Here is a 26,474-nt window from a genome sequence, read left to right on the forward strand (position 1 = left end):
ATGCTGACTGTAAGCTTAAATTATACATGATGACCCAACTCTGGGAATGACCTCCCAGGTAATGAGCATTAAGCTAAAATCTCTGTTTAGCTCACAGGAAACATCCTGACCAGGCCCACCTGTGAATGACTGCAGGGAGGAAGAAATTAACACAACCCCTCTGGAGGCTGATGGGAACCGGGAAGTGTTTGACTTTACTCCCACCCCTTTTACTATAAAAGGAACCTGAATCCTAACTCAGGCAAGATAGATCTTTGGGGCATGAGCCCACCATCTTCTCGGTCTGCCGGCTTTCTGAACAAAGTCGTTATTCCTTGCCCCAACACCTCATCTCTTGATTATTGGCCTGTCATGCAGCCAGCAGCACAAGCTTCGTCTTGGTAACAAGTGTATCCACCTTACTCTGCTATTAAAACCCTTGGGTGGTTCCTTATCCTTCTCAGAACAAGACTCAAAGTTTCTGATCTGACATAAAATGCCCTCATGACTGGGACTTCCCTGGTGGCACAGTGGTTGAGAATCCGCCTGCCAATGCAGGGGACACGGGTTCGAGCCCTGGTCCGGGAAGATCCCACATGCCACGGAGCAACTAAGCCCGTGCGCCACAACTACTGAGCCTGCGCTCTAGAGCCCGTGAGCCACAATTACTGAGCCTGCACACCACAAATGCTGAAGTCCGCGCGCCTAGAGCCCATGCTCTGCAACAAGAGAAGCCACCGCAATGAGAAACCTGTGCACCACAACGAAGAGCAGCCCCTGCTCGCCGCAACTAGAGAAAGCCCGCGTGCAGCAACGAAGACCTAACAGAGCCAAAAATAAATAAATAAATAAATTTATATATATATAAAAAAAAAAATTGCCCTCATGACTGACCCTCACTCTCTGTGCCAGCTTCCTCACCACAGCCCCACCTCCAACTCCAAAATCTTACCCTCCACCCCACTGCAGCTCCCCAGACATAACATGCTCTCACCATTTATATTCCTGACCCTGCTAGCCCCCACCCCGTGCCAGGAGCACCTCTCCCTTGTCCTTCTTGCCTGCCAAACCAGGTCCCATCTTCATCTCTGCTCAGATGTCACCTTTTCCAGAGAACCTTCACTGACATTCATCCAGGACAGGACAGGTGCCTTCCCTCCCGAGCACTCCCCCAAAGCACTTACCACACTGTACTAACTACCTCCCCCCCAGGGACTAGTTACTTGAGAGCAGAGACTTTGAGGAACTCCCACCACAGTGCCTGGCACAGAGTGGGCACATAAGAAAACCCATGCTATTCCTACTATATCAAGAAATAACATTTTAATAGCTAGTTATAGCACTAAATACTTTGGTTGAGGTAACATAAAATTCAGCTATTCAAAATTAAATGGTAATAAAAACAGTTAAAAGTGGGTGCTTCCCAGGAGTAGGACAAGGTGGGCCACGGGATGGATGGTTGCTTTTCACTAATAGCTGTTCTGTATTATCTGGTATTTTACTGTATGCATGTGCTACTTCAACCAAAAAACTTTTGTTTTTAATTTTATGAATAACACTTAAATAAGAGTCTCAAACAAATGAGTTTCAACCAGAAGTCTGAAAGAATCCAAAGAGAAAAAGAAAAGAAACAAAATACTTCATACTGCACAAATTAGGGATCTGAAGAAAACAACCTATTCAAGGAATCCTTTCAGCAGAATGTGGGCAAGCTTAAGACGTGTGCTTTGTCGCCATCTGGTGCTTTAGCAATAGAACAACACCCAAGGCCCCAAACAATGATTATGGTCATTGTTACCAATTTTTGAGCACTTAAAATGTGCCAAGCACTGTTGACAAGTTCTGTATACGCATTTCTCATTTAATAAAGGGATCTATGCATTAGGTCCTCCTATTACCTTAAGTTTACAGACAAGAAAACTGGGGCATTAGAGAGGAAACTGACTTGTCCAAGGTCACTCAGCTCTTAATGGAGGAGCTGGAATTCAGACCCAGGCAGCCTGGCTCCAGAGTCTGAGCTATACAGCCTGTCTCTCTCTCTCTCAAGGGACTATTAAAAACGACCTGGGGCTTCCCTGGTGGCGCAGTGGTTAAGAATCCGCCTGCCAATGCAGGGGACACGGGTTCGAGCCCTGGTCTGGGAAGATCCCACATGCTGCGGAGCGACTAGGCCCGTGAGCCACAACTACTGAGCCTGCGCGTCTGGAGCCTGCACTCCGCAATGGGAGAGGCCGCGACGGTGACAGGCCCGCGCACCGCGATGAAGAGTGGCCCCCGCTCGCCACAGTTGGAGAAAGCCCTCGCACAGAAACGAAGACCCAACACAGCCAAAAATAAATAAATTAATTAATTAAAAAAACAAAAACAAAAACAAAAACGACCTGTTCCTGAATAAAACCAGCATCATGCCTACTCGTTTGCACAGACAGATCTAGGTAAACAGTACCAAGGGTCTGTGGCTTCAAAGCTCAAAATGTCGACAGCTTAGTTTTAATAGTGGCAAAAATGAGGGACCTCACAAAACATATTCTGGACCCTCAGGAAGCCCACCCAGATCTGAGGCTTCAGCTGGCCGCTTGCAGGGGATCTGTAACTCCAACTCCTGCTGCCCTAGTTCCACACTCACCCTCGCAAGTGAAGGCTGAAAATCGCCTCCTAAACGTCCATCCCCTATCTGTTCCCCTCCAACTTTCTGTGCCCAACTATCTAAATATCCTGAGTGAAGGACATCAGTGCTTTTCTCAGTCCATTCTTCCCTACAACTCCCCAGCCCGAATCAGCAACCAAGAAGACAGTAAATCTCTCTCTCATCTGCCCTTTCCTCTCCAGTAGCAGCCCCCAACTCCCGTCTCCTCTCAGCCTAGGCTTTGTAATCTCGCCAGACTGTGTCAGGCTACTGCGGCACACGCTGGCGACAGCCTCCGTCCACACCAGGTCTTGGTAGCTGGGCCGGCTTTTTCCACGTGCGCTCTGACCACCCCTCTGCTCCAGCCAACTCATGGCCCCCACAACACAACAAGCACTTCTAAGCCTCTAGGCTTAGTACGGGCTGTTCTCTCCATCAGGAAGCCCATCCATCTCGTCAGTTCAGCTTCTCCCTCTCGACTGGTAACTCCTAACGTATCAACAAAACTCAAGACTGATTTGAAAGCAAAACTTACCTTGATCCTTCTCTCCCCTCCAGCTGCTACCTTCTCCCTCTTCCCACCAGTGACCTCCAAATTATGGAAGCCAAAGGACATTTTCCAATGCTCATGCCCTTAACACTGGATAGAGCCTTCCCTGTTCTAAAACATTCCCTTCCCTTCGCTTCCGGGATTCCCCTGCCCTCCCCCGGCTCTCTTCCTCCTTCTCAGCTGCTCCTCAAGTTTCATCCTCTTCTGCCTGACCATTTAACACTGGAGTTTTTCAACTCCTAGGCCAACTTCTCATCCATCCCCTCTCTTCCTAGGCGATCTCAATCATGCCCATGGCTTCATCCAGAACCGCTATGCAGATAATTCTCAGGTTTGTACCCCCAGCCCAGACTTCTCTCAAAGGCCACTTACATGATTCAAAGGCATTTTAAGCTCAGCATCTTTAAGATCGAATTTATGATCTTTCCTGCGCAAACCTAATTCTCCTCCTGTGTTCCTATCCTAAGGAATGGCCCAACCATCCATCCATGTGGCAAAAGCCAGAAGTCCAGGTGTTATCTTTTGTACCCCGCCAGCATTCAATCTTGCCCCATATTCCCCTGCGAAAGTCTGTCCTCCACAAGGCAGGAGAGAAACCTTTCCAAAATGAAAACTAGATCCTGATACTTGCTGCTTAAAATCAACTTCGCTTTAGAGAAAAAGCAAAATCTTCCCTCTGACTACCAAGGCACGGAGGCTTAGCCCCAGCCTTCCTCTCTAGCTTTCTCGCATTCTCTGTTCTTACACAACCTCCTCTCAGTCTCTCAAATGTAATCTGCTCCCTAACTGCACAGGTCCTTTGTACATGCTATTTCCTCTGGCTAAAGTCCCTTCCCTCCCCGTCTCCTGGTTAAGTCCTACTTTCCCTTTAGAATTCAGATCCATCATACCTTCCTTCATTTAATAAACAGCTATTGAGTACTACCACCTGCCAGGTGCTCTCTAGGTACTGGAAATACACAACAAATGAAATCAACAAAGTTCCTGCCCTCAAGGAGTTGTAATTTAGGGGTATATAGAGTGAGATTTAAGTTCAGAGATTTCTTTAGAAGTGCCTTCCCTGACCAGGTCAAAGTCCCCTATTTCACACCTATAACACCACACGTCTCACCTTCATAAAACTTACCATTGTTATAAATATTCATGTATGTATTTATTACACGACTAATGCTTGTCTCCACTATTAGAGGATACATTCCAAAAGGCAGACGCTCTCTTTGTTGTTCAATACTGAGTCCCCGGTGCCTAGCATCACGCTCAGCACACAGCAGGAACTCACGAGACATCTGATGAATGACTAAAGGAATCGTGTAGCAGCAGCACAGACGGTAATTCCCCCTGTACAAGCTTGGGACTAAGAGTAAGTGTTCTCAGCAGACCGGGTGAGTGAGCAGCTCTCTCTTCTGGACTCCCCTGGCACTTTCCACGCACTACACGTTACATGTGTCTCTGTACTCACACCTGGTCTCTCTGTTATGGTTCCTGTCTCTCACTAGATAATGAGCTCCTCTGCACTTAGCATAATACCTTGCACATAGCAGATGCTCCATAAAATGATTACTGCCTGAAGGAGTGCCTGCTTCTCTGCTATTCCCAGTAACTGGCTGAGTGCCTGGCCCTCAACAAGCACTCAGTACTTGTTGAATGGATACAGATATGCTTACCTTGGACTCACCATGTGCCAGATACTGAGCTAAGCACTTTACACTTATTATCACATTTAATTCTCACAACAACTCTATAAGGTAGATATTCTTAATCCCCTTTCACAGATCAGGAAAGTGCCTGATTGACTGACAACCTGTGAACACTGTCTAATGTCTCCTGATTTCAGTCATTAGAATCTAATCTACCATCACAATTTTTGCATAGTATGTCTCCCATTTACTTAATACTTTCATTAAAACGAATACAAAATAACCCTCAATGTTCCTAAGTCTTATAAAAAGCTAGGCAATAATATCTATAGGGACTTCCCTGGTGGCACAGTGGTTAAGAATCCGCCTGTGGGGATTCTTAACCCCACAAGGTAACATAGGTCTGATCCCTGGTCTGGGAAGATCCCACATGCCACGGAGCAACTAAGCCCGTGCACCACACCTACTGAGCCTGCGCTCTAGAGCCCGTGAGCCACAACTGCTGGGCCCATGTGCCACAGCTGCTGAAGCTGCGTGCCTGGAGCCCATGCTCCACAACAGGGGAGGCCGCCGCAATGAGAGGCCAGCACACCGCAACGAAGAGTGGCCCCCGCTCACAGCAGCTAGAGAGGGCCCGCGTGCAGCAGCGAAGACCCAACACAGCCAAAAAATAAATAAATAAAATAAATTTATTTTTTAAAAAATCTATAAAATCGCCGTTCTCATGTGCTTATGTTTTTAAAATATACATACACAGTACTTGATACCAAAATGAAAGATGTTCAGTCTTCATAACACCTAAAATCAACTCTCATTCCACACTCCACTCTTCCCAGAGCTGCGCTCTACTCTCATATTCTTATTAGACCCCATTCCTCTCAGTTCTGCTGCTGAGTCTCTTTTGACAAAATAACCAAAATCTCCCCTAATGATCTATCTGTGAGAACAACCAACTCAGTGCATCTAGCAGAACTGAGGGAGTTCTCTCTACTCAGCTGAAAGCAACAACAGCTGAGCAGGACACGTCCCACTACATGGAAGCGACAGTAACAGAGACTCTCTCTCAATGGATTTTTTTTTTTTTTTTCACATACACACACTGTATTTTATTTTTACAAGAGATAAATAGACTGACACCAAGCATTGTACATGGATGACCACAACAAAAGCAACAATGATTGCAATTACCAAACATGAAACACACTCATACTATGTCATAATATTGACATTCAGTCCAGTAATCCTCCACTGTAACAGCTCCTTTACTTTGCAGTGAAAATTGATTTGTATATTCTTTGCCTCTGAGTCCTTCGATGGATTTCTTTAGGGTGCACCTCTAATAAGGAAATTTACCAGCTCCAAAATGTCCATACAACTCCCTTCCTTCCACTGCTTACAATGTACACATCACACCATCACCACAGCACATTTCATAAGTGATTAGAATGAAGTACATGATTAACCCATTTATTTTCCGATTAAGAGGCACATTTAGAGAGCTTTCATTTCTATTAAGCTAAAGTTTACAATTCATTCATTCAACAAATATTTGTGGAACACCCTCTTCATTAGGCATTAAGCAATGGGGATGACAGTAGGAGAAAAAATAAAATGTCAATCAACATACATTTACCGCTACTACCATGTAATAGTACTACTAGGAGCTAATACTGATTACACCCATTACTACATGCCATCACCATGCCAACCAACCTACATCCATCACTTGTGAGCTGAGTACTATAACTATCTCCATCTTACAGAAGAGAAAACCAAGATTCTGAAAGGTTCGGTAAGCTGCACAGGCTACTCAGTGGTGTAGTTGTGAAGTCAAGATCTTGAAGCCAACCAATGTGACTTTAGAGCCTGTATTATGAACAAAAAGCCCACAGCTAATCACGCAATTACCACCAAATCACACTGCACTGCAGCTGTCTGGATGGCTTCAGCCTACGTCTTCAGCCCTGACCAACGTGCCCTCAAACTCATTACATCAGCAGAGAATACCTATAGGGGCATGAGTTCAACCTAAATCCATGTGCAGCTCTAAATCATGAGACAGATAAAAAGGCATCATTTGAGGCTTCCCTGGTGGCACAGTGATTAAGAATCGGCCTGCCAATGCAGGGGACGCGGGTTCAAGCCCTGGTCCGGGAAGATCCCACACATCGCGAAGCAACTAAGCCCATGCACCACAACTACTGAGCCTGTGCTCTAGAGCCAGCGAGCCACAACTACTGAGCCCGCGTACCACAACTACCGAAGCCCGCGCGCCTAGAGCCCATGCTCTGCAACAAGAGAAGCCACTGCAATGAGAAGCCCATGCACCGCAACAAAGAGCAGCCCCCGCTCACTGCAACTAGAGAAAGCCCACGTGTAGCAACGAAGACCCAGCGTAGCCAAAAATTAATTAACTGATTGATTGATTGATTAATTTTAAAAAGTATCATTTCAGTTAGAGTGAGAGCGCCTCACTCCTCACTCCTTCAGGAGGCCCCTGGACGGAATCCTATGGTCCCACAGAATTTTGAAACAGACCAGCAGAAAACTCTCATCCTGCATTCAGATCTGCCAAAATTTAACATTAGCCTAATATTCCAATTTTATCTCCTACACCTTACGATACAAAACCTCTACGGGTCAAGACTGCTCCACCCTATGTCTTCCAATTGTCTGTTCTCTCTCTTTCCCAAGCCCTTTACAGACACTGTGGGCCTTCCATACAGTATCTGCACCAGCATTGTCTGAACTCACCTGAATAAATTATAAATAGAAGCAAAACTTTTAAAATATTAATTATAATAATAGCTACCATTCAAAGGGCCTTTCGTGGGCCAGTCACTTACTAGGCATAATGTGATTTCACTTTATCTTTACAATGATCCCATGAGGAAGGCATCACAACTCCCATTTTACAGAGAGATGGAGCCAGAATTAAAAACTTGGGCTAGCGACTCTGCTGCCTGTACTCTTTTCTCTTGAACAAAACTAATTTTATTAGGAGGTACATTGACCTGGAGGGTTTAAAACAACATGAGGGGGGCTTCCCTGGGGGCACAGTGGTTGAGAGTCTGCCTGCCAATGCAGGGGACACGGGTTCGAGCCCTGGTCCGGGAAGATCCCACATGCCGCAGAGCAACTGGGCCCGTGAGCCACAACTACTGAGCCTGCGCGTCTGGAGCCTGTGCTCCGCAACAAGGGAGGCCGCGATAGTGAGAGGCCCGCACACCGCGATGAAGAGTGGCCCCCACTTGCCGCAACTAGAGAAAGCCCTCGCACAGAAACGAAGACCCAACACAGCCAAAAATAAATAAAATAAATTAAAAAATAATAAAAATCAAGTGTTAAAAAAACAACAACAACAACATGCGGGAAGTCTGTTTCATTAACAGTCACACACAGGAAGGAAATATTGGGCAGCAACAAGAGATAGCTGTCAGGAAGAAATCTGAATAAGCACAGCTCTCATATAGCAGGGATTAGCAAACTTTCTGTAAAGGGCCAGAGAGTAAATATTAGGCTTTTGGGGCCAGGTAAGTCTCTTCAGTAATTACTCAACTCTACTGTTAAAGTGCAAAAGCAGCCATAGTAATATGTGAGTGATGGGCGTGGCTGTGTTCCAGTAAACTTTTATTTACAAAAACAGGCTTCAAGCTGGATTTGACCCTGGGGGCCATTATTCAGATGATGGTTGGCAGACACTGGACAATTTTCTTAACCTTTCTGAGCTTGCATTTCCTCCTCTATTACAGGATGATATTTCTGACCATATAGAATGAAGACAACTCAAGATAACATACCCAGGGTACCTGGCACATATGAGACATTCAATAAATAGTAACAATTACTGATTCTAGTCTCGGCCAGAAAATATTTAAGCCAAGGACATCAGAAACCGTCAAAGACTACTGGATTACATAGAAACAAACAAAACACACACACAGAGACATTCTGGCCCACTGGCAAAAATGGGACATTTTGAGCATCAATAACAATAACAATTGCAATGGATTGCAAGACATCAACAGGGACTACCAGTCCTGACCAGGACAGAAATAAATGTACTGAATTTACCAGCCTGTCATAAATAACTGTAAAACTGAACAAAATAGACGAAGCTGAGATGCTGGACAACAGACAGGACAAGGCCGTGACCCTTGAAAGAATGTAAAAAGTATGACAATAGTACAAATGATGGGAGTCTAAAGAGAAATATATTGTTATAAGGTCCCTTCCTTATTCGTGATGTGGCAAAATAATAATTCAAAGTATACTGTGATAAGTTAAGATGCATATTACAATCTCTAGAGCAACCTCTAAAAAAATAAGTATGCTAAAAAGCCAATAGAAGAGATAAACTGGAATATTAAAAAAAAAAAAAGATTCAATCTAAGACGGGAAAGGAGGAGGAAAAAAATGGATAAACAAATAGAAAACAAGATGGTAAACTTAAACCCAACAGTATAGTTACAAAAAAATATAAATGAACTAAATCCCCAATTAAAAGACAGAGATTGCCAGAATGGATAAAAAACAAGTCCCTACTATACACTGTGTACAAGAGATAGATTAGTGTGACAACACCTGAATCCACTGATTCAACTTTATCATAACTAAAAATGAAACAATCAGATATTATGCATCCACTGATAGGAAGCACACAGCACTGCCTATGAACTATTTCTGCCAAGAAAACTGACCCTGATTATAATTAAGCCTCAAGAGCTAACTATCAGTTTATAGGAATTAAAGAGATAAGGAAATATGTTCAAAAACAGCATGCGGATGCAATCAATCAAAAGCAGAATGTGGAAAATTCTCCAGGACAAGTGACCTGGCTTGTTCCATAAATAAAAGATGGGGGCGGGAATTGTTGTAGATGAAAAGGGTCTTGAGAAACATCAACAAATGCAATGTGTGGACCTTGTTTAGACCCTGATTCAAACCAACATTTTTTGTTAGCTCAAGATGACGAAACACAGACTGGGAATTAAATGACATTAAAGAATTATTATTAATCTTGCTAGGTGAAATAAAAGGACTGTCATGTTAAAAAAAGTATAGATGTAAGTCAAATATGTCTGGTATTTGCTATAAAACACACCAGCAAAAAAATAAAATAAATAAGCAGAGGGAGAGTAAATGTAATAAAAATGGCAAAATGTGAACACTTGTTCAAACTGGCAAATGGTATGAGAAGAGCTCATTATATGTTCCCACCACTTTTGTGAATGTTTGCAAACTTCCATAATAAAAGATTGAAACAAAAAGAGCTGTTGTTCTTTTAAGTCGAACTAGACTGTAAGCTCTCTGAAGGCAGTGATTTTGACTGGTTGATCCATCACTGCATGCCCAGGGCCTAGCCCAGGGCAGTAAACAACCTAGCAATAGTAGTTCATACAAAAGTGGGCTAAACTGTCAATCCAGTGGGTCAGGTACTCACCACCCTCCTCACAAGAAGAACTACTGATCTTGAAGGAAGCAAAGGGAGGGAGCTTTGAGAGCCAGGGAGGATCCCAGGACAGGCCTGAGGCAAAGGGACTAAGCGGCTAATTAGACAAGTTACTGCTCACTAAAATGCACTGTCCTCTGCAGAAGATTACATTTCCCTAAACTGTTGAACCCAGGCATGGCCAAGGGACTTGCTTTAGGCAAAGAAATAAAGATAAAAGAAGTGGCAAGTATCTCTTCTGAGCAGAAGTTTTAAAAGCCATGCTTTCATTTGTACACAGTCCAGAAAGAGACTCCTCCATCAGGCTAAATCCCTTTTATTTTTCCTTTGGTGGGGGTGGTGCCCACGCCCTGTGGCATGCGGAATCTTAGTTCTCTGACCAGGGATCAAACCCGCGCCCCCTGCATTGGGAGTGTGGCGTCTTAACCACTGGACCGCCAGCGAAGTCCCCAGGCTAAATCTTAGACTGAAGAAACATGGAGCAAAGCCCCAGCTGACCCTTGATGGCCATACAGTAAGAGCAAAAAATAAACTTTAGTCATAAGTCATTCAGATTTGGGGTCATTTCTACACTAATACAAGAAAGGAGAGGCAGAATTCTAAAGATGCCATCTTTAGATATCCATCTACTGATTATTTATTTAAACTAATAGACAACTGCCATGATGGGATTTTGCAGGTGTAATTAAAGCCCCAAATCAGTTGACCTTAAAATTTAGAGATTATCCAGGTAGGCCTGACCCAAGCAGGTAAGTCCTTTAACAGCAGAGTTTTCTCCGATTGGGAGCAGGAGGTCAGAGAGACTTGAAGAGTAAGAAGGACTCAACATGCCATTACTGACTTAAATGGGGAGGGGGAAGATGAGAAGAAATTCGGTGCCTTGAGGAGCAGAGAGCAGTCCTTGGCTTCACAGCCAGCAAGAAAACGGGGACCTGAGACCTACAACCACAAGGAAGTGGATTCTGCCAACCACCTGAAGGAGCTTGAAGTAGATTCTTCCCCAGAGCCTCCAGGTAAGAGCCCAGCCTGGCCAACACCTTCATTTCGACCCATGAGACACTAAGCAGAGAGCCTGGCCAAGCCTGCCTGGACTTCTGACCTACGGAACTATGCGGTCATAAATGAATGTTGTTTTAAATCACTAAGTTTATAGTAATTTGTTACACAACCTTAGAAAACTAATACACAAGGTTTATGTGAGAAACCTGGCGCTAATTCCTTACCCTAGCTGTCTGTGCTGCTGTAATGAATAAAATGTAAATTCACAGTTTAAGATTGTTCCTAAATCCAAGAAAGGTTTCAGTTATGATGCATTTTCCTCCTCAAAGGTCCAAAAAGTATATCGAAATGCCTGATGCTGTGACTGTCAGTGTTCAATAAAGGTGAATGCTCCCCATCTTGAACTCCTTTATTATTTATTAGGGACACACATAGGACACTTAACAAGTACAGTCTCACTGTAAACGTTTCAGTAAAAGCTACAGTAAAAGTTTCTAAAGAATCTATGACTTGCTCTCCTTTATAGTCTACTAAAACACCTGGCACGGTCCTAACATATATTAGGCATTCAAAAAACAAAAAAAAAGGGATCTGTCAGATTGATATAAATATTAATTATATTGGGTCAGCCTTGGTTATCCTCAAATGAGCAAGAGTTAGTTTTGAAGTACACAAAAGAAATCCAGTGAAGGGATGAGACCACCAAGACAAAAGTGGTCTTTACCTTTACATCTGGCACCTGGGCACCAAGGCTGCTGAGTCCCACGATGGAGTAGAAAGCAGATTCCAAACTTGTGAAAGGGCGATCCAGCGAGGCTTTCAGTCTCTCCACATCATGCCTAGTGAGGTGGTGAGTGGGCGTCAGAGCATGGGCGCTGGCTATGATTGTCAGGGCCAACAGGAAGACAGTGCTTGAACCTTGGGGGGAAACGACTATTAAATAAATACACTCCACAGTATTCCAAAGTTCTATACAAAGTTCCAATGATGAGGCACACCAAGGTCTGGGAACCAAATTATGTGAGGAAGGGCGAGGGAACTGGGAGGTTCAACCTGGAGACACGCCTTGGGGAAGTGGTGGGCATGGTCTTCAGCTCTCTGAACGACAGTCCTCCCAGCAGCCTCTGTGTCTCTAAAGCAAGGGACTCATCATGGCATTCCCGTCTCAAGTACATTTGTAACTCTGTATGCCTCTTAGGACAAACCCAATCCTGAATCCTCCCCGTGGCCTTGCCCGTCTCCCAACCAGATCTCCTCCCCCACTCTTTCATCTGTTGCTCTCTGCCCTCCTCTCTGTTCCTCTAAGTAGTCGTGTTCTTTCCCACCCAGCTCTTTTGCATGCCTTCTCCCGCTTAATTTCGACTTTCAGATTTCGAGTATCTCTTCCTTAAGAAGCCTCCCAACAGCCCTCCTTTGGATGAGGTCCCAGTACTATAAAGTAGCAAAGAACGAGGTTTCTGGGGCCAGGTTTAAATCCTAGCTCTGTCACTTCTTAGCAAGGTGGCCATGGCAGTTACAATGTGACCAGCTGTGCCTCAGTTTTCTCAAGTGTAAAGTGGGATAATAACAGTATCTACCTCAGGGTTGTTAGGATTACATGCGTTAATACAGAAAATGTTAGTGACTGGCACATATACAGATAAGTGCTATATAAATGTTAGCTACTCCTTCTATTACATTATTGTTGTTGTTGTTCCTATATCCGCTCACAGCAACCTGCACTTCTATGTAGACTTTTTCACAACTAAAATTAGTAATGTCTGATTCCTCTGCTAAACTGTAAGCTTCATGAGGATAGAGACCGTTGCTTTTATTCATCCCAGTAATTCCAGGTCTTGCACATTGCTTGGCACATAGCAGTACTGAATTAATATTTGCTGAATAAATGGAAAGAAAAATCAATCCTCATCCATTATGCCCCAGGGGACAGAGAGAAATCATAGGAGTGGAACATTTCTACTTTTCATTTGGAAAAAACACTTTCAAATGGGCAGCTTCATGAACAGTCTGCCTTCCAAGTAACAGTAATCACAAGGTTAACATTAATGATTAATGTTCCTTTGCCCGTAGCGTCAAATTTAGTTTCAACTAGAACCCCTTAAAAAAGGTATTTTATAAATAAAAAAAAACTGAGGACCAGAACAGCTTGGAGATAGCCAATCTTGGACTCAAACCCAGGTCTATCTATGGAGTTCGCACTCCACTATTTTTTACAGAATGTTGTAGAAGGGATGCCTACACTAGGGGCATGAGTGTTAGTGCTATTTAAGTCCTCGTGTGTGTTAAATAACCTAAAGAATGCAAAAGCTCTTGAAAAAAACTAGAAAGAGATCTATAATGTGGATCATCATTCATCAAATATTTATTAAAAACCTACTATGTACCAAGCACTATTTTTGGTGTTAAAAACACAACAGGAGGGCTTCCCTGGTGGCGCAGTGGTTGAGAATCTGTCTGCCAATGCAGGGGACACGGGTTCGAGCCCTGGTCTGGGAAGATCCCACATGCCGCGGAGCAACTGGGCCCCTGAGCCACAATTACTGAGCCTGCGCGTCTGGAGCCTGTGCTCCGCAACAAGAAAGGCCGTGATAGTGAGAGGCCCGTGCACCTCGATGAAGAGCGGCCCCCGCTTGCCCCAACTAGAGGAAGCTCTCGCACAGAAACGAAGACCCAACACAGCCATAAAATTTAAAAAAATTTTTAAAATAAAAAAAAAAACACAACAGGAAACAGAACAAAAACCCCTAAACTCATGGAGCTTACATTCTAGTTGGAAAAGAAAGACATTACACAAAATAATTATGAAACATTATTTATCATCTTAGAAGGTGAAAAGTGCTATGGAGAAAAATAAAGCACAGAAGGAATATCCGGGAAGAGCTGTAATTTTAAATATGGTAGCCTGTGAAGCCCTAAGAAATAAAGATATTGTGTGTAAACCTGAAGGAAAAGAAGGAGGAAGTCATAAAGATATTTGGAGGGAAACTATCCCAAGACAAGCAAGGGCAAATACCCTGAATCAGGAGTGCAGATGGTGTTTTCTGCATTAGCAAAGAGAACAATATGGCTGGAGAGAATTAAGCAAGGGGTGAGATGTAGGGAGAGGTAACAGACGTAGCAGAGGCCAAATCCAGAGGGCATTATAGGGACTTTGGCTTTTATAAAGTGAGATGGGAGCCACAGGAAAATCTTGAGCAGAGGAGTGACTCGACTTACATTTTAAAAGGAACTTTGTGTTGAGAATAAACAATACTGTGTTGAGATTATAGAGAAGTAAGGATAGAAGACTACTGCCATAACCCAGGAAAAAAGATGTTGGTGGTCTAAGCCAGGGTGACAGCAATGGAGGTACTGAGAAGTGGTTGAAGTCTGGCTAGAATTCAAAGTTAAAGCCAGAATTGATAATGGGTCGAAAGATGTAAAAGAGGAATCAAGATACTTATGCTGAATCCCCAGTGCCTTGAATATATGCACGCACTCAATACCTTAAGATCTAGTAACTATGACTAGCTTTTGCCAGCTCGACTGTAAGTTCCCCTAACACAGCATCTGTGCCAGAATCCTGATATTCCCACCTCATATTAATCATAACTGCGGGGTCTAAAATTTGAGCACTTAACATGTGTACGGTATGCCCACACTATGCTAAGTAGCTTGCATCCATTTAGTCATTATATCCTCACAACATCCAAATGAGTGCGGTTTACAGACCATGAAATTGAGTCTCAGAAATAGTTACCTGCCCTAAGACACACAACTAGCTGAGAACCAAACTGTAGGAACTCTATTATCCTCAACCTCTCAAATAATGGAGCAGCGAGCTCACTGACTTATTCACTGTTACCGGGGGCAAGTTACTTCCCTTCTCTGATATTCCGTCTGTCAGATGGAAATAATAACAATACACATTTCCCAAGTTGTTGTGAGACTACATGAGGTTCCATCCTGCACAGTGCCCACTAAATACCTAGCAATATACTTAAGCTTACTGAGTGCTTACTTAGTGCCGCACTGCTCTACGCTATGCAAGGAGATTATCTGATTTAACACTCACCGTAATTCATGAGGTAGGTAACTTGACTAACCTATTTTACAAATGAGAAACTGAGGGGCAGAGAAGTTAAGCAACTTGCACAGGGTCACATTAACGAATACGTGGCAGACTGCAAGTCTGTACCGGAGACTCTAACTTCAGGACTCATGCTCTAAGCTCCCAAAGAGAGTTGACTGATTGTCTTGCCCCTTTCATTAAAGAGGAAACCATGGTCCAAAAAAAGGACGATTTGGCCAAAAGCTCACGCTTACGCCTCCCGGCCCGGAAGCCCGCGCAAGTCAAATGAATGAGTTATGCCAGCCCGAACGTTATCCGCGGCCGCGGTCCCTGGCTGGGCCTCGGGGGGACCCGTAGCTCCGCGCCGCACCCCTACCCAACCCCTCCTCCGCGGCAGTCCCACCCGCTGGCCAACCCTTCGTCTGACCCTCCACCCCAAGAGCCCGAGCCCGAGCCCATGCCCATGCCCGAGCCCATGCCCATGCCCATGCCCCTGCCCCGCAGGGGAAGGGGTTCCCGCCTAGCCGGCTCCTGCGTGGCGAGCACCAGTCTCCCGCGGGCGAGGGCCCATTCGCCAAGACCTGCGGGCCGCGGGACCCCGTTGCTAAGCCATGCGCAACGCCTCACCCGGCGGCGCCATTCCTCCTAGCAGGTCCCACCAGGGCCCGAGACACAGGCGGACTTCCGCTCGGGAAAGTGGCTCCAAGAGTGCGCCGGAGGGGACGCCAGGGATTCGCGGCAGACCCAGCGTGCTGGGATGGGCTCTAGGCACAGGTCAGTCTCCGCCGTCCCGCTGGGCCGGGCCGCTCCCAGCAGCTGCGGCCGGAATTCCAGTCCTCGCGCGCACAGTGCGCTGCAATCCTCGAGTACAGGCCCGCTTTCCCCCCGCGCCCTGGCCCACTTGGAACCGACCGCCTCGCAACAGTCCCATTCCGGGCGCTGCCGGCACGCGGTTGGACGAGGCCTTGGGGCGGGCTTCATACGTGGCCTCCTGTGATTGGCCAATTGCACTGTCACTCAGTCGTCTCTCTGCAGCCCGGCCGATTTTAAAGGAATAGGAAGGGTCCGGTGGGGAAGGGCCAGCAACGTTCGAGGGGTTTTGGGTTTTGTTAGAAAATTAAAAATTCTGGCAACTTTTCATTAGAAAATTATGGCAACTTTCTCCAAAGATTGTTTCGGTTCTTAATAACTGACCTACGAGTGATTTTTTACTGATTTGCACAGCATTTGTATGAGGAGAATATTATCCGATTATTGGGCGTTTACGGGATAGCCCGACAGTGTACTGAGCACTCCACGTACACTATTTCATTTACTCCTCATCACCATTCTGTGCAATATGCACTATTTGTATTCCCATTTTATAGAGAAGGAAACTAAAATATTTGAACCCGGACAGTCTGACTCCATAATCTGTGCTTTTAACTATTATGACCATATAAAGTATTCACTATGCGATAACTCTTACTATAATTAGTGTCCCGGAAATTACTATCCCAAATAAGGGATAGTCAGTTCTTTCTATGTCTGGTACTGTGCTGTTGGGTATGGTATACTAGCCATTAAATATGTGGATATTTTAATTTGAATTTAAATTAATTAAAATTAAAAATTCAGTTTGTCAGTTATACTTACCACATCTCAAGCACTCAGTAGCCACATGTGGCTGGTGGAGATCATGTTGGACCGTGCAGAATTATAGAACATTTCCATTACCACAGAAAATTCTATTGGACAGCACTGATCTAGAATATATAAAGAACTCTTCCAACTCAGTAATAAGACAACCAATATGCTGAAGCCTCATACTGGCTTGGGAGAGTCAACTGTTAAATTTATCAGGAATTTTGATAAACAACAAGGTCCTATTGTATAGCACAGGGAACAGTATTCAATATCCTGTAATAAAACAAAATGGAAAGGAATATGAAAAAGAGTATATATGTATAACTGAATCAGTTTGCTGTACAGCAGAAACTAACACAACATTGTAAATTAACTATACTTCAATAAACATATATATAAATAAAAGGAATTTTGCAAATTGGTTGTTAAATACAGCTATTTAGAAAAATTAAACGATACGCACGTACAATGAAATAAAGTATATTGAAAACCAAAGTCATCATTTCCTAATTATTTTGCTGTATTTTACCATCATCTGTGTTTTTGTGGTAGTTTATATTTATAGTATCTAAATAGTGAAAATCTTATATCATGGTGTGCTACTACAGATCTCTTCCCAGTAACATTGATAGCTGAATTTTGGCTACAATGGGAATATTTACCCAATGCAATCAGCACATGCTACAGACCAGAGCTTGACTTATTGCTTTGCTACTGTGTAAACTTAATGTTGGAGAAAATGTTAATAGAGATTAAACTTAAAAGTATATCGCATTGATCAATTTCACATTGTCAATAGCACAAAAACTTGAGGAAATATTCTTCTCCTGTTTGAAACTATTATCCCATTCAGAAAAGAAGTCAATTCTAAAGTTTCAGTTACATCTTACTTGTTAATATAAATGAAAATATCAAACTTCAGAACTACACTTAGAGAGTCTTTTTTAAACATTTACCAACATACTTTTGCAAGCAATCCAATAAAAAACATGGGCAAAAGATTTGAGTAGACACTTCATCAAAGATACACAAATAGCAAATAAGCACATGAAAAGATGACCAACAGCACTGCATATTAAACCACAGTGAAATATTGCGACACATCCACTGGAGCGGTTAATAATAAAAAGATCAACAATACCAAATATTGGCAATTATGTGGAGCAACTGAAACTCTCATATACTGCTGATAGAAATGTAAAGTGCGGGCTTCCCTGGTGGCGCAGTGGTTAAGAATCCACCTGCCAAGGCAGGGGACACGGGTTCGAGGCCTGGTCTGGGAAGATCCCACATGCCGCAGAGCAACTAAGCCCGTGCGCCACAACTACTGAGCCTGTGCTCTAGAGCCCGAGAGCCATAACTACTGAAGCCCACACGCCTAGAGCCCATGCTCCGCAACAAGAGAAGCCACCGCAGTGAGAAGCCCGTGCACCGCAATGAAGAGTAGCCCCCGCTCGCCGAAACTAGAGAAAGCCTACATGCAGCAATGAAGACCCAACGCAGCCAAAAATAAACAAATAAAATAAATAAATGCAACAGGCATTTTGGAAAACAGATTGGCAACTTGCTTTTTCATTCACTAATATAGGCTAAACATTCAGCAAATATAGATCTATCCAGTCATTCACTGAATCAATATTTATTGAGCATTGCCATGTGCCAGGCACTATTCTAGTCTCTTAGAGTACATTCATGAACAAAACAGCCAAACATACAAACAAGAAAATGAAATAAATTTTTAAAAAAGAATAAGAAAAAATACATTAAAAAACAACAACAAGGAAAAGAAAAACTAAAAAATTTTAAAAATAGCCAAAGATCCTTGCCCTCATGGAGCTTACATTTTAGCAGGAGGAAAGAGATGATAAATAATATCATTAACAAGTGAATGATATATTAGAAGGTGTTGTGTGCTATAGAAAAAAGAATAAGAAAGAGTAAAGGGGACTGAGGGAGGTGAGGATGGTGTTCTACCTCAGTCTCTTTAACAGTGGCATAGTATCTCTTACCTATCCATTCACTCCTCATGAGGCTGACAGTATGCTAGGTACTGGGGATGAAACCACAGCAATGCGTTTCGGGGGGCTCCAAGGAGCTCTGGTTCTTTATGTCTCAACGCAGAAAGAATTCAGTGAGAGACAACATGATAAGAAGTGATTTATTAGAATAGAGCACTCGTGAGGTTTACAAGTGGGCGGGCAAGAGGGTGCCATGCTGAGAACTTAGTGGGCTACAGTTTTATAATCAAAGGAAAAGTGGGGAGGAGGAGAAGACCCCCTTCTTCCTCATTCTTGAGTAGACATCAAGCTTCCATCATCAGCTCCTCCACCTCCTCCACGTCGGGTGGGGGAGTTTTCTTGTCCCTACATGGTCAAACTGGGACTGTCATGGTACAATGAAAATGAGCAAAAAGGTGGTAATATATACTAAAAATGGTAAGTCATCTCAGGTTTCAATATAATGTCACCTTTTCCTTATATTTTTGTTTCTAGTGTGCCCGGAGGAGCATATTCTAGGAATCATTAACTTACTGAGCTCACTGAGCAGGATGTGGGTCTCATTCCACCATTGTTTTACTGTTTTAGGGCATGTCTCATGCTTCTGTTGCACGGTTTTGTTGCTAAGCAAGCCTGCTTGGTTTTGTGGTTATGCAAACCTGCTTCTTAGGTGATCATTAATTTACAGGGGTCTCCCAATACTTTTTCCTTTACTTATGATCCCTTAGTGGGATTAACTATTTTCATCACCCTTCACTTTGTCCCTATCAGGGATAAAACTGTGACCACATCAGCAAAGTTTCTTCCCTCATGGAGCTTATAGTCTGATGGGAGACAGTCAGTAAACAAACACAAATGAACTTGGTGATTGTCGGTAACTGTTAAATACTATGAAAAAAATAAATGTGGGGCTAGGGTGGGAAGAAGCTTACTTAATCTAAATTGGTGATCAATAAATGCCTCTCTGAGAAGGGGACATTTAAGCTTGCACTTGAGTGATGAGACAGAAACAGTCCTGAAAAACTAATTTTTCTAATCCCCTCTTCATCCCTAGGATCTGTAGTCGGGAAGAAGTAGTCATCCCTTGTGCTTCTGACAATGATTCAGGAAGTGTGGATTTGCAGCTGAGCAACTTAGAGGATATTAAAAAAGGCCCAAGTAGCCTTGAACTTACAGGTGAAAAGGGGAAATATTAGAAAGGGGGAGGGGACAGGGCAAAGGGCATCTTTTCAAGTCAAGTCTAGCTCTTGACTATACTTTGACAATGAATTTGGTCCCTGACTTTTAAGACCTTGGAATATGATTGGCAAAATGAGATAAGGTGCATTATTCTAGACATATAGTAATCTAAACTTGGTCCTAAGACAGATGATACTGAAGACTTGGACAGAGTCTAAGTGCTAGAAGGATTCTGAGAAGGGAAAAGTAGGTGTGGATGGAAGCTGGATGAGACTACAGAATAACTATCTTTCATTTTTTCTACAAACGTTTACTGAGAACCAGTTGCTGGGCATACAACAGTGAACAAGACCGACATGGTCTCCACCCTCATAGAATTTACATTATAGTGCTGAAAAGGACCAAAAAAAGTAAACAGACAGTAAATAAAGTAATTACAAGTTTACAGTAAATACTATGAAAAAATTGAACAAGGGGCTGAGACAAAAAATAAAGACGATGGGAACCTAATTTAAACAATGGTTGTCAGAGAACACCTGTCTGAGACGGTGCCGTTTAAAGCTAAAGGAGGCCTCAAGGCCATGAAAGACCAACCCAGGTGAGAAGTAGAGGGAAGAGCATTTCAGGTGGGTAGAACAGCATGTGCATGAGACAGCAAAGACTACAGTGTCTAAGGAACTACATTCATTCACTTGTACATTCATTCAACAAATATTTATTGAAGCCCTACTGTGATCTTAACACTGATGTAGCTGTAGAACAGACACAGTGTACTTATAAACAAATGATTGGAGCTCAATATAATGTGCATGATTAAGGGTTGGGGAGGGAGTAGGGAGCAGACAGAGAAAGATTTATTAGCAGCTAGAAGGATACTTAGCTAACAGGGGCAAAGAGGGGATTCAGGAAAGCCATCCTGGAGCTGAGCTCTGATGGATGAGTAGGGGTTAGCTAGGCAAAGAGAGGTAAGGGAAGGTGGGGGAGAAGAAGAAGAAACATGCAGTCAGAAGGAAAGCCTGTGCAAAGATCAGAGGTGAACGAGAACATGGCTTCTAGTGGACGACAGGCACGTGGCAGGGAGTAGGAGGAATTTGCAGAAGAGGCTGTTCAGGAAACCAAGAAGAGTACAAAAGTAGAATGGTAGAAACCCTCAGACAATAGATATGTTAGGAAGAAACTAGGAAGACTGTGGGCCCAATAGGAATAAGGAATTTGGTATTAGAAAATGGAGGAGGCAAGGATGTAAAGTTACATGAAGAGGACGATGACGCCACCATAATCACTGTCACTCAGTGAGCAAAAGAATAATATCTGCCAACACTTCACTGGAGCCGGCTCTGTATCAGCCAAATGAAGAAAGTTTTGTTATCATCCCCATTTTGGAAATGTAGAAATAGGCCGAGAGAAAGTAAGGTCGCACAAGGTCAGAGTGCTAGAAGGAGGCAGAACACGGATCCGAGCCGAGGCAGACTCTGGAGCTTGTGCCCAAAGTATATCCCAGGTTGGGAAGGAGATACCTCAAGCACTTACTCTGCAGCCTGCTCTAGTGGGAAGAGATCAGCACCAAGGGCTGCTATAGTTTAAGCTCTAGTCACTACAGGGTCAAAGACTTGAATTTGAATAATAATATCTACCATTTAAGTGCTTACTATGGACCACAGATTGGGATAAGTCTTTTCCCACTTATCTCACTTAATCCTTCCAATAACCCCGTTTTATTGGTATGTATTATCTCACTTAATTATCTCACTTAATCCTTCCAATAACTGTTTTATTGGTGAGGAATCTAAGGTTTCAAGAGGCAAACTAATTTAATAAATGTCATATAACTAGTAAGTGGTAGAGACAGGATTCAGACTAGTCTCAAACTGAGAGAAGTCCATGCTCTTAACCAGCCTGCTACTGCTCAGTCTTAAAGGTTTTTGTAGCTTAGGAGGCCCTTAGAGTACATTGAATTTGTAATTGAGAAAACTGAGACTCAAGAGGGGAAGGGACTTGTCCAAGGTTGCAGAGGAAATAGTAAAGGTGAGAACAGGACCTGTCTATCCTGATGTACAGTGGTTCTCCCCACTAAGCCATATGACTTCACACAGTACAGAGGGGTCATCCAATGTCTTTCTTCCGGTGTTACAGACTTGGACATCCCAGATATCCCTGGACTCCCTCGGGAATCCCTCACAAACACCTTCAGACACCTGACCCACCAGGGCCCCCTCGGTGAGGTCACTGTTGAGAGGCTGATTCAATCCATCCTGGAGTTTTTTAATGGTGAACTAAAAGGTATGCACAGCAATCCTCTGAGTCATCCAAATTATTCTTCCTTTCCAGCACATATTTTAAACATTTATTATATAAATAATTTATAGTGTAGAAGTTATTTATAAAAAAATTTGTAAAATTTATTTACATTTATACTGTCAACTGAAAAAAAAAAAAATGCACAGCCTACAAGTTAAGAGTTAGGTTTTTTCGGAGACCTTACTGAGGACCAGAGCCTGGGATGACAGTGTCTCCGACAGCTCTGAGGGACTCTTCCAAAGAAGTAAGGGAGGAGCCAGGATAAGAAGGAGTTTTTGCTGGAAAAAACAAACAAACATGTAGTGAAACATCAAAAGATGACTGCTAATCTCAAAAACAGACATCTCAAGTTAATGATTTTAGTGCTTTTCTACATAGGGGAAGACGTGGGGCAGCTGATGGCTTCAGCATCCTTTGTTTACTGAAATGGCAGGTGACATTCTTTGTCCACAGTACTTTTATATTTATTTTTATATTTATAGTAAATATATTTACATATTCTTATAAATTATATTTATGTTTATACTTATGTTTATAAAAATTATAAATTTCCTATAAAAACAAAACTGTAATAAAAGTTACAGGTTAATCTTCCCTAATCCCCCTCTCCTAAGATAACTCCTGTTAACATTTTGGTATATATATTTTCAGACTTTTTTCTGTGCATACAAATTCATGTAATTATAGAAAAACACACATCAGAGATGGTGGGAGAAAAAAATTTTTCTAGGTCAGTAACTATAGATCTGTATTATCCTACTTAATACAGTATTTCTTGTTTAGGTAAAACATTCATTCATTCTATGGGAGCACATAACAGAAGAATTTATCTTGACCTGGGGACAAGGGAATGCATTTCTGAGGAAGTAACCCTTGAGGAGCTCAAATCTAAGGAATGAATAGGAGAAACTAGGGGAAGTTAGAATTGGAGGGAGTGTTCCAGAAATAGGAAATGAAATGTTTAACAACCTTGTGGCAGAAAGGAGTAGAGCATGCCTGATGAACTCAGAGAAGCCTGGTACATCTTAATCACAGTGTCAAAGGTGTCTGTCATTTGTCAACAGATACTTAGGTTGTTTCCATATTTACTGCAAATAATGCTGCAGTGAACATGGGAGTACAGATACCTCTTTATCCAGATTTCATTTCCCTTGAGTGTATATACACAGATGTTTTTGGTTTGTGAAAATGCAACATGCTTTACATTTTCTCTATGTGTAATGCCAATAAAATTTTTTTAAAAAGACTTTAAGCCAGAATGTTTGTCTTCACTTTTGACTTGGACTATTCTTTATACTTCATGTCAGCAGGGCTTTATAAAGGATTTCTTTGTAATTAATAAAGGGGATGGATTGCTGCAGTGAATTAAAAAAAAAAAAAGTCTATTCTGTGCCTTGACCTAAATCCACAGCCAGTCAGGGAAATAGATGAATAAGAAAGTAATTTTATCAGAGTATCACAAATACCATGTTAGCAATATGCACATGTGGTTTATGGATATACTTAGAAGGTTACCTGACCCAGCTTCAGGAGAAAATGCATGATCCAAGTCTTTAAGCATATATAGATTTCAGTCAGTAAACAAAAAGTGTAGAGAATTCAGAAAGTGAAAAGGCCCAGAAGCAAGAAAGGGCAGCATGAAACTTAACTGGGCTAAAGCTCAGAATGCTAGCGGGCAAGGCAAAAGATGAATTTGAAGAGGTTAGCTGCCGTCACATTGAGATGGGCCTTGACCTCCATGAGTGCTATTGAAAAGAGTTTCAGTAGGGAGTTACCTGATCAAATTTGCATTTTATAAAGATGAAACTGGTGATAGCTGGACGAATAGATTGGAAGGGGGCAGAACTGGAGCGGTGTGACCCAATGTTGGCTTGCTATACTAATCCAGGTGAGAGTCAGGCCGTTGAAGTCAGCTTCTTGCTATATTTGCTGCTTACTGTCCAGAGAGCTTATCAGTTTATACCATCTACATGCAGGGGAGAAAAGACTGGAAGAAATTTTCTCAAGATATGTAGAATTATAGGTGTCTTTTATTTTCTTCTTTATACTTTATTTTTTCAAAGTTTCTATGACAGAAACTGTGTTTATAATCAGAAAAAGAGAATAATACAAAAGATTTTATTGTTCAAGTCTGGACTTGCATTTTAATAGGAAACAGAGACTCAAAATAATGACTTTAATGACATCAGGAGAGCTGGAAGTAATAGCATCAGAGGTCACCTTTAGGACCTTAATCAGACAGCAGTACACAGGGTGGGTAGGTGGGGAATCAAAGACTAAAGATGGTGAGAGCCATCATGGAGCGCTTGGTAAAATCTAGCTGGGAGGGAAAATGAGGTCCCAAACCCAGGCAGAACCAGTGGACAAGGAATTTTATCCTCTGTAACTTATTCATTCCTTATAATAAAAAACTAATCTTGGATTGAATGAGATGTCAGTTGTTTAAAACATTCCAAGAAACTTTTCAAAAGCCTTTACAATTATAAAATGAGATTATAATGCATAATTGTGTTTTTATCATTTTTCTACAAACTCAGAGTGAACTTGAGAAGCTGACATTCCTAAGATCTTTGTCTTCTCTCAGCCGAACTTCACCTTATGATGAAACCACAGAGTCATTCATTCTCAGCCACGTAGTAGACATTGTGCATATGTTAAATGTAAGTATTGTGACCTTATCACAAATTATCGGGACCATGCACATTCAGTGACTTGGCTAACAAATTTTAGTGGCTTTACCTATATTCTCAATTCCCTCAACCTCTTCTCGTATCAGTATCTCTGCATGGAGGAGAAATACTCAGGGTATTCCACAAATATAGTCACCCTTGAAAAACAATTGAAAGAGGAGCAGAAAGGCGGGCAACAGCATTTAAATTTCTCAGTAAGGACAATGCTGCATAATCAAGCAGTAGTTTTGAGGCAGACTCTAATCAAATGCCTAGGTTCAAGTGCAGTTCTGCCTCTTTCTAGCTGTGTGAATTTGGGAAATTACTTAACTCCTCAGTGCCTCAGTTTCCTCAACTATAAAATGAGAATAGCCGTATCTACTTCACAGAGCTGTTGAGAGCATTATATAAATAAATGTAAGCCACATAACACGGTACCTAACACATATTTTGCATTTGAGTAACATGATTGTATCCTTTTTATTATTGTATTTTGTCCTATGTGCACTTAACTCCAGCCACACTGTGCCACTAACTCATTCATTCATTGCCTTATTAAGCACTTGACAGTTCCAGGCAGTGTCCTGGGAATTGGGGCGACAAAGACAAAGACATAATCCCTGTTCCTGCAGCCAATCAATTGTTACAGGGACTGTAACAAAAGTTTAAAAAGGTATAATAAGGGCACAGAGGAATAGGTGTGTGAGTGGTCACTTCCATGTCAAAGGATCCAGAAGGCCTTTAGAAAGGAGGTGATGCACTTAGGCAAGCACTTAACTTTTTTTATTTTAATCTTTTTTAAAAATTATTTATTTATTTGTTTATTTATTTATTGGCTGTGTCAGGTCTTACTTGCAGCACGTGGGATCTTCATTGAGGCATGTGGGATCATTCGCTGAGACACACGGGCTTCTCTAATTGTGGCGTGTGGGTTTTCTCTCTCTACTTGTGGTGCGTGGGCTCCAGAGTGCGTGGGCTCTGTAGTTGAGGCGCGCGGGCTCAGTAGTTGTGGCACGCTGGCTTAGTTGCCCCGCAGCATGTGGGATCTTAGTTCCCCGAACAGGGATTGGACCTGCGTCCCCTGCATTGGAAGGCGGATTCTTTATCACTGGACCACCGGGGAAGTCCCGCACTTAACTTTTTTTTTTTTTTTAATTAATTTATTTATTTTTGGCTGTGTTGGGTCTTTGTTGCTGCACGCGGGCTTTCTCTAGTTGCGGCGAGCGGGGGCTACTCTTTGTTGCAGTGCACGGGCTTCTCATTGCGGTGGCTTCTCTTGTTGCAGAGCACGGGCTCTAGGCGCACGAGCTTCAGTAGTTGTGGCACGCGGGCTCAGTAGTTGTGGCTCGCAGGCTCTAGAGCGCAGGCTCAGTATTTGTGGCGCACAGGCTTAGGTGCTCCACAGCATGTG

General features: G+C 42.8%; 2 protein-coding genes across 4 annotated transcripts in view; one reads left to right on the top strand and one right to left on the bottom strand.

Moving 5' to 3' along the window:
• RPN2 (ribophorin II) overlaps positions 1–16,054 on the bottom strand; it is a 55,825-nt gene extending 39,771 nt beyond the window's left edge. For 2 of the 3 annotated variants that reach the window (XM_082361956.1, XM_082361954.1), the window contains exons 1-2: positions 15,922–16,054; positions 11,968–12,161 (exon numbers count right to left, since the gene is read on the bottom strand). In XM_082361956.1, the coding sequence (XP_082218082.1) occupies positions 11,968–12,161; positions 15,922–15,934 (207 nt within the window). In that variant the 5' untranslated portion in view covers positions 15,935–16,054. Of the gene's footprint in view, positions 1–11,967; positions 12,162–15,297; positions 15,323–15,921 lie in introns of those variants that run through there. The other variant, XM_082361955.1, reaches the window with a different exon arrangement.
• Positions 15,471–26,474, top strand: part of MROH8 (maestro heat like repeat family member 8) — a 59,425-nt gene continuing 48,421 nt past the window's right edge. The window contains 6 exon segments of the mRNA XM_082362037.1: positions 15,471–15,940; positions 15,944–16,068; positions 19,972–20,093; positions 22,230–22,372; positions 22,374–22,376; positions 24,932–25,054. Coding sequence (XP_082218163.1) covers positions 15,584–15,940; positions 15,944–16,068; positions 19,972–20,093; positions 22,230–22,372; positions 22,374–22,376; positions 24,932–25,054 — 873 coding nt within the window. The 5' untranslated portion in view covers positions 15,471–15,583.

The sequence above is a fragment of the Balaenoptera borealis genome, assembly GCF_965194805.1.
Source record: "Balaenoptera borealis genome assembly, chromosome: 16".
In the NCBI taxonomy this organism is placed as follows: domain Eukaryota; kingdom Metazoa; phylum Chordata; class Mammalia; order Artiodactyla; family Balaenopteridae; genus Balaenoptera; species Balaenoptera borealis.